Raw genomic sequence first — 9,588 nt, forward strand, 5'->3', positions numbered from 1 at the left:
ATCATAGTTAACGTGTCCTAGTTTACCATGCCACACATTGGAAGACTCAAGCAAGTAAACAGAAGCATTCACTTTATTATTCATTTCTGGTTTAACAACCATTACATTGAGTTTAAACATTCCATCAGAAACATAACCTTTTCCGACAAACATTCCACTTTTCGACAAGGTGACCTTATCTGACTCAAACACAATGCGGAAACCATGCTTATTCAAAAGCAACCCGGACACAGGGTTCTTGCGGATTTTCGACACATACAGCACGTTGTTGAGAGTCAGCTCTTTTCCCGAAGTCATCTTCAGAATCACTTTTCCTTGGCCCTTAATTTCAGAAGTTGCTAAATTTTCCATGAACAACTTTTCTCCATTCTCAACTGCTTCAAAAGCAGTAAATAACTCTTTATCAGAGCACACATGTCTCATAGCTCCTGTGTCAATCCACCATTCTTTTGGGTTAGAACCCACCATATTCACTTGAGAAATGGCTGCTGCGAGACTCATCTCCGATACATCATGTGCCATGTAGTCAACCACATTTGCTTTTTTCTTCTTCTTTGGCAATCTGCACTTCGAAAATTTGTGGCCTACTTTGTCACAGTTGAAGCACTTTCCTTGAAATTTCTTCTTAGGAATGCCCCCTTTTGGTCCCAGCTTGATCCCTTTTCCATCGGAAGGCCCAGCTTTGGTTTTGTAGTTCTTACTACCTTGACCATGTTCAACAATATTGGCCTTAGCCGCACCAGGATTGAACCACTTCTTTTCGGAACTCTTGTTGTCTTCTTCAATTCGAAGTCTAACAATCAATTCTTTAACATTCATTTCCTTTCACTTGTGTTTCAGATAATTCTTAAAATCTTTCCATACGGGAGGCAATTTTTCAATGATTGCAACCAGTTGGAAAGTTTTACTCAGAATCATCCCTTGGGCATGAATTTCGTGAAGAATCACTTGGAATTCTTGCACTTAACTGATTACAGTTTTGGAGTCCACCATCTTATAGTCCAAGAATCGGCCGACGATAAATTTCTTAGCCCCAGCATCCTCAGTCTTATATTTCCAATCCAAAGACTCCCACAACTCCTTAGCAGTTTCCATGGTGCTATACACGTTGTATAGCGAATCTGCCAAACTGTTCATGATGTAATTCCGGCATAAGAAGTCCGAATGGTTCCAAGCATCAACAGCACTGATTGCTTGAACATCCACCTCACCTTCTTAGAGTTTTGGAGCACTTTTAGTCAAGAATCTCGCAAGATTCAAGGTGGTCAGATAGAACAGCATTTTCTGCTGCCACCTCTTGAAATTCAAACCGTTGAATTTCTCCAACTTTTTCCCATGGATAACTGGTACATTAACCAGAACATTAGCCACATGTTGTCTCACAACACGACTTGGCACTTGAGCCACAGTCTGAGCCATAACAGAGCTAGGCCCCGCAGCCATAGCTGCACCCATAGCCGAACTAGGCCCTGCACCCATAGTAAAACCCACAACCTGAGTTTGGGTACCTACAGCTTGGGACACATCCATGTTGGTGGAACCGGTTGCCATTTCGTCTTCTAAAAGAACCAAACAACAAATTAGTTTCCACAATATAACAAATATAAGAAACTAATCAGTTCAGAAATAATCAATATAAGAAACTAATTTTTCCTTTCTGAAAATCTGTTTTAAGCTTGTAGGGAAAATCCCAAGTTTCACCAGTTCGGTAAGTTTATGAAAAATGAGGAATCCGATATTCTCAATTTCAATACCGTATATGCCTTTTGTCCGGTAAGATGATATATAACATCAAATTACAGTCGTACAACTAATTGGATAGTAACAGAATGAACAACAAATTAACTATTGAATTTACTTCAATAAATAACAGAACGAATAATTGAAATTGCAGGAAATGAAATTTCAAACCGAGGCCTGTGCTACACACAGTTTCCTTAAAACAGATTCGCCCCCTCACCGTCCGTACTTGAGGTTTAAAACGAGCGTCATTTTCCTAGGATACAACGGTAAAACCAGTAGCTTTAGAGCACCGCAGAAACCACTCCGGCGAACTGAACTAGTGTCTGAACTATACCACCACCAAGACAGAAATACAGAAAAGACAGAACTCTATGCAAATGAATTTCTTGTGTATTCTAAACTTGAAAGCTTTTGCTTTGGTGTATTGAAATGAGGAAAATGAGCCACTATTTATAGGCTAGGCTACCATTAATGCAATGACCTTTGGAGTTTTTCATCTTTTTCCTATATGGGACAAATTCATTTTTCCCACTTAAACTCCCTTTTGAGTGGCACATTTTGAGCCTCAATTTCTCATTCACTCGGGCATCATCTTTAGCAAGTAACTATATGATTTCGATGTACTCACGGAGGAGAACACAAATCAACTTTCATCTTCCAAATTGAACAACGGGGTCCCACTCAAAGCTTGTGCCAAAATCCGCCCATAACTCAGTTTTTTTTTTTTTTTTTAACAGGTTATTTGTGACTTTTATTTTTGGTACACTTGTACTATGATTTGGGCATTAACCATTTGAGGGATTAGAAACAAATGTAGCCTATTATTGAATGGATTGATTGGGAATTGGGATTAAAAAATTTAGCCCTAAACATTTTAATTGGAATTGAATCGCCTGAATTGGAATAGGAGATTTCAGTTCGGTTCTTAAAAATATAAATTAGGAATCGAAATTGAAAATCGATAACTGATTTGATTCTTGGTTCCTAAACCTGTACCGTAAGTAGGGGTGTAAGCGGTCCGATTTTATCGACTTTTGACAGATTTTCAAATCAAACCGTTTAAACCGGTTTGAGAAAAATTCAAACTTAAACCAAATCATTTTGAACCATTTGAAAAACTCAAACCTAAACCTAACGGTTTGGTCCGATTTTAAACCACTTGTTTCGTCATATATATTTTTTGCCTGTTGGTTTTTATGCATTAATTCATTGAATCAATATATATTTATATCTTACTAGGAACAAATCCAAAAAAACCAAAGCTCCTGTTTGAACCAAATTTTGGGAAAAAAATGAAAATTTGGACTGTTATCCCACAAGTCCAGCCGCCTTTATTGACCTACTATTTCATGTGTAGAACCCAGCCTCCTCTCCAACGGTCAATTTTTTAATTATGATACAAGTCTACTAAACTAGATATAAGGCCCAAAAACATAATGATGTCTAACAAAACCTCGTGATCATCATATATGAAAAAAAGATACTGATTAGACAAAGAGAATAACCAACCACAATAATAAAGCAATTGTTTATAATATATAAACATAGCAATTACACAAGTTTACGTTTGTATGATGTTAAGAAACGTATTTAATTTCAGATTCTTACCTTAATTTGCTCCAAAAATTATTAATCTGAAACTTTATTTGAAGCAAATATTATCATCAAAGATCTAGAATCTATTTCTCTCCGATTTGGTATAATGGACTTCAATTCAACTGTGAAGAAGCATTAAAAATTTGAAAAAGAAGTGTGTGGTGCCGTGGCTCAAAACCGTGTTGGGTGTCGGTTGGAGTTCATCTAAATTCTAAAGAGAAAAATGGCATTTGATAGGTTATATTAGTCTTGAGATTATTAGATATGAATTAGGATTATTGGATGATGATGATGATGATGATGATGATGATGATAATAATAATAATATATTTGTATTAGAAAATTAAAAATTGACAAAAATACATACAAATGACAAAACTATTGAATTTTACATATTTTCATGAATTTTTAAAAAAAAAATCATTTTTTCATTTTTTATATATATTTTTTCGTCGGTCTGATTTGGTTTTAAACCGAAATTAAAATTCACAAACCTAAACCAAACCGTTTGGTTCAAAATCATTTCGTTGACTGGGTCTACATGGCTCCAAATCGACGGTTTCTAAAATGTGGTTTCAGTTTGATTTTCTGGTTTGACTATTTTTGCTTACGGTCCTAACCATAGGTACCAGAATGGAAACAACTTTTTAATATAATTTTTAATTTACAATTTATAGGCTGAGTAAAAAAAATTACAAAACTTAAAGATCCTAATTTGGATAGTAATTAGTCTAAAACTCCATACTTTAACACCAAGAAATCAAGACTGGTTCTTACTTTTTTTTACCTCTCGTTTTATATTAGATTGTCGTATTTCAAATGTTAGTACACGTTAATATTTACAGTTTGAACTTTTTATGAATAAAAAAGTTGCAAGATTGTGGTGTAAGTTGATAAATCAAAATGTTCATTCTTTGTAATTTGAACGGTCTATTTTCTTGCATTATTTACAAATTTAAGTGATTGATTACACTCAAAGTATAACGCGGCGGTTGTAGTATAGCTTTGGGGTGTCATATCCACGGAGAGATGGGAAAATAGTTCAAAAGTTCAAAAGCTAGGATTTTTAGTTATGAATTTGTATGAAAATAATGTACCAATTTGAAATGTGTTTTAAATACCAAAATGTAAGATAACGAAGCACCGGAAGTCCCTTAATTGGTTCGGCCTAATCAATGTAAGTCACTTACGTGTTTTACCCAATTAAAGATTTCTCATTCATAATGCGTTGATTGGAAGATATGGCATGCAAAATCCCTTTGATCTGACAATAGTTCTAAGATTAAGATTTCCAACACTATAAACATCATTTTAATCTATTGAAATCAAATCTAAAAAAAAAAGCATATACAATATGCATAAAATTGTAAAGGATTACACCAATAGGTAAATGAAATTAACATTTAATGAATAGTTCAATTCTTCGATAGAAAGAACATGATTAATTCTATGAAAAATTTAGTTCAAATTAAATCAATTTCATAATGTACTCATGAAAAACAAGAAATCAAAATCTCATAAATGTTTTAATAACATGAATAATAACACATTCACGAAGAAACATTAAAATACTGATACCAATCGAGTTCGTTCGTAGTTTCATTTGGTTGTTCTTAGCCTTCCATGGAGTTCCTTGGCCAAAGATGAGAGAAAAATGGAGTCTAGGTTCAATCCCCCAAGTTCTGGAGTGTTTTTGGGCTTAAAAAAGTGTCAAAATGTGTTTCCATAAGTGATGGCGTGAATTTAGGAATTTAGCAAATTTGGTATTAGAGGATAACTATGTGGCCACATGGTTATAAACCATGCCGTTGCATAGAACAAATGTGTAGTGCCCAAAAGTTCCTTGGACCTTTCTATGCGGTTGCATAGCTTTTGAACTATGCAACCGCATAGTTCAAAAATTTTCTCGCCAGATAGTTTTGAGTATTTTGGCTATAACTTTTTTCTCTCGATATTCAATTGAGGTGATTCGAGTTACGTTGGAAAGATAACTCGAAGGGCTACAATTTTTATTCAGAAATAATCTTCAAATTTGATTATTTTCCATGTCAAAAACGGGTCTTAACATAAGACTGAAAATTGGTGCGTAACTTTTTCAATTGTGAATTGATTTGTGAAGATGTTATGATCATATTTCACTTCTTTTGACTTCAAATTACATCCAATTGACTCCTAACTTTCTTGAAACATCATTCCATCGCCCGTCTCATTATAGATTATTTGCAACTTGGTCTCTAAACTTTCACTTTCTTCCACTTTGGCATTTTTTACTCATTTCTTCCAAATTTCACATTTTTAATCAAATTGCAACTCAGATCAAAACATAAGAGTAATGAGTGTATTTTGACATCAAATAATATGCAACAATTAAAAGAGGAAAATATCATATTTCACACTCTTATCACACCCCCAACTTGCTTATTGCTAGTCCCTAGCAATTCAGTGCAGAACAAGCAAACGAATGATTAGACTGTAACATAAATAAAATTATTTGAAACTTAATTGTAATTCTTGCTCTTTTCAAACTCAGCACCACAAAAACTTAACAATGTCATGATCATCAAGATATCAAAAACACTTGTCAAACGTGTAAGTGTGTGTTAAGTCATAGCCATCTTACCGCCTACCCTAACACATGCAACATCAAGTATGTCTCGAGCTAAAGGTTCAGCTCCACAACTCACAGGTATCAAAGTATTTAGTGCGATTTTCTTTCTATGGAGCTAAGAAAGGGATACACTCAAAATTTGGAGGCTTAAATGTTTATGAATAAAAACAAGCAAACATTGAACTTATGATAGTCATACTGTCAAATGAGAATTCATCACTTTCTTACCACAATCATACTTGGGATCAAAACAGTCAATGTAAAGGGTTGTAATATGATTTGGGTTAGGCTATATGAAATGAAGGATATAAAGATTCAAAGACTTCCAAGCATATAGCTAAGCATCTCGATAGATTACATCTTTCAATCAATAATTAATACATTCTTCAATATTTCAACCACAAAATCAATATTTTTTTTAGGGGTGTTTTGCTTAAGCATATAATAATTCTTGTCATTTTTTTGCATCTATTCTTCACAAATAAACATTTAATATTTACTACATACTTGGAAGTAAAAAGATGGGCGAATACAGGGATAGATTATATTCCAATGTGGAAGTAGGAGTGGCATGGTGTATGAAGAAAGATGTTATATATGTATATGGCTCAACGGGGCTACTAAGGGTTGTAAACATAAGAAAAACTGGGTTGAAAAGTACAAATTTTGATCCTAGATTGACTTTCATCATTTCCCAAGTAACTTATCATCTTATCGTAAACCATATGTTCTCAAAGAGTTTCCAATTCACAAAATCAACGAATACTCATTGCTTTTTTTAGTTTATGGTGGCTCTCGATCCTCACTAACTCTCAGAAGAAAACTTCAACAAGAAACTTCTCTAGCTACATGTATTAATCCACTATCTTACCATAAGGCTTGTGTGCACAAAATGATTCGGCAAATATTTCAACATCTAGACTCACATGAACAATATCAACTCCTAGTGACATTTTGTCATTCAAGGTCTATGTAGCTAATTAGGACTTTAAAAAAAAAGTAATTTAGACCAAAATTCTATGTAAATCATGTTATTCACAACAAAATTTAAGTTAAACTCTCTCCCCAACTAAACATTGCAATGTCCTCAATGTAAAAACATGTCTGAGTAGTAACATGTGACCCAAATGATTCTATTCATGAAATACCTGAAGTATAATGAATGGGTCCGATTATTGAAATACCCGAATCGATCCCACCCGCTGCCCAAGACAAAAAAATTTGTGTTGATTTTTTTTTGGCAGATTAACGATAGGTTTAAATTAATTTGCAGAGGTTCACGATGAAAATGCAAAATTTCCCTTTTTAATTAGTGAAATGAAATGATAGAATTTTTCCCTACCACCGTGTATTATTTATTTTTTAACCCAAAATAAAAAAATAAGTAAGTATTCTTGAGAAAGTCCCTCCAAAATTTTATGCCTAAGGCCACCGAGTTGGTTGAGCCGCTCTCATGACTACCAACCTTATACGCGTTGGGTTGTTTACAAATTTTTTATTTTTCAAACAACTTTGGGCTCAAATGCCCCTACTCTCATGCCCTCGATGTTCATACACAAATTAGCCCTAATACTTCCCATATCGGATGGCTCAAATTTCAATTTTAACTATATGTTCACGATAGTCATTGGTTTTGTGTATCGGAGTAAATATCTAATCAACTTCACATCAAAAGTTACTATAAGATTAAAAGAAATATACTGTATTACACAACACAAAATCATAGGACTACAATCATTAAACCAATGGAACCAAATAGTCTACGTTCCCATAGTGTTGGCTCATAAATGTCTAATAATTTCCAGCACCCAAAACACAGATAAAAATTAAAATGTGTACAAGCAGCTCCCATCATCACTTCTTGCAGTTGGATCGAAGTTATTTGCATTTGGGTCAGTGCAACCTTCAGGCACAGGAACTCCTACTTGCTGGGCTGCTTTCCCTGCATCAACACAAATTTCACATCCAGTTAGGAAAATAATTAACTATTTTCATTTCGTTATAAACTTCGATGCTGCCCTATGGAATCGAAGAAGGCTGCTTTGTCACTTCTTCTTCTTGTTTTCCTTCTTGATAGTTACATTTCAATTCCAAATGCAATCCTTTTAGGGTGTAATTTGATTAAAGAAGGCTTTTTTTCTTTTTTTCTTTTTTTTCTTTATGAGCCATTTTTAATCTTTTTAGGTATGTAAGCAAACGTGCTATTATGGCTTCTAAGAGCAAGAAATCTAACCGTAGAAACTTCCACTCTGCATTGCATCCTTGTTAGCGTCTCCAAGTGCAGCAGAACTCAGGTACTGGTCAGCCAATTGTACTCTCTTCACATTCTCTTGCTCCTGGACAAGCATGTTACCATACTCGAGCAACTTCTCGAGACTCATCTTGGGCTGATCAAATGTTGGGGGGCCTTCCCTTGAGTTCACGAGCTTCTTTCCAATGTTGTCAACTCCGACTCCACCAATCCACTTCCTTACTTCGTCGTCATACACTCTTGCCCTCAAAGCGCCAAAGAAATCTATAAAAATCACAAGATAACTCTCAATGACATGTTTGATATGTAGTACTTGATACGACTAGAAATGATTGAAAATGCACGAGTTAGAAAGAGTACTGTTTTAGCCTTTTAGATGAAGCTTACCGATCGATTGGCCAGGGAAGCTGTCAACAAGCTTGACAACATGCTCGTCAGGGACGTCATCAGTTCGGAAAATACCCTTGCAAACACCAATACGGTCCTCACGAGTGGGAGCCCAATAGAATTTCTCCATACGACCATCACGGATGAGTGGCGCATACAGTGTCGAGAAGTCATTACCGGTGACGATGATCGGAACACGTGGGTTCTCCTCCTTGTTGTACATACCAGGGAGTTGCACGTTGGTCGGGTTATCGGCAATGTTCATTAGTGTGGCATTAACCATCTGGTTGTTGACGGTGTATTGGGTGGTGCCTCCCATTCGACCAGCGCCAGCATCGAGATCGTTAATGAAGAGGCAGCACATTTTCCCCTTCTTGATAATATCAGCTGCTTCACGGTACCTTTGCCTAATGAGCTTAGCAGGCTCTCCTGCATTTCCACTTTCCAATTCTCCAGCACTCATCATAATTGGGCTGTATCATAGCCATTAATTTTAAGATTAAAACCTGATTAATGTAAATTTGGAACATGATCAATCATGGAATATGAACTCACTTAATTCCCATCTTAGCAAAGACAAGCTCACACTGGAATGATTTACCCTGACCTTTGCCTCCCCAAATACCCAAGATAAGAGGAACCTGTAAAACAAAGGGTTCCATTAAGTAAGATGGACTGTACAGTACTGATTAGTTATAATGAATGACAAGTAATTGTCGAGTCTTGTCTTGTCTGATACTGGGTAATGAACATGGTCGTAAGATGAACAAAATAATTGCCTTAAGTCGAGTTTTCTTATAACAATGGATTTAATGAAGGATATGTAACCTTGATGTTCGGCAAGGTCATAAAGTTTTTGCTGATGTGAACAATAAGCTTGTCCATGAAGGCAGGAGCAATATATAATCCATCCATGGTATTATCAAAGTTGTATCTGCAGCATCAATAACATCGGATTATGATCAAATTCAAGAACTGATAAATTTTGAAGAAGATTTGAAGG

General features: G+C 35.3%; 1 protein-coding gene across 1 annotated transcript in view; it reads right to left on the reverse strand.

Moving 5' to 3' along the window:
• Positions 1–7,609: 7,609 nt before the first annotated feature.
• LOC111405975 (ribulose bisphosphate carboxylase/oxygenase activase, chloroplastic-like) overlaps positions 7,610–9,588 on the reverse strand; it is a 3,312-nt gene continuing 1,333 nt past the window's right edge. Inside the window, exons 3-7 of the mRNA XM_023035126.1 lie at positions 9,414–9,519; positions 9,141–9,226; positions 8,586–9,058; positions 8,181–8,462; positions 7,610–7,889 (exon numbers count right to left, since the gene is read on the reverse strand). Of these exons, the coding sequence (XP_022890894.1) occupies positions 7,774–7,889; positions 8,181–8,462; positions 8,586–9,058; positions 9,141–9,226; positions 9,414–9,519 (1,063 nt within the window). The 3' untranslated portion in view covers positions 7,610–7,773. The remainder of the gene's footprint in view (positions 7,890–8,180; positions 8,463–8,585; positions 9,059–9,140; positions 9,227–9,413; positions 9,520–9,588) is intronic.

Source organism: Olea europaea, chromosome 12 (genome assembly GCF_002742605.1).
Source record: "Olea europaea var. sylvestris chromosome 12, O_europaea_v1, whole genome shotgun sequence".
Classification (NCBI taxonomy): Eukaryota; Viridiplantae; Streptophyta; class Magnoliopsida; order Lamiales; family Oleaceae; genus Olea; species Olea europaea.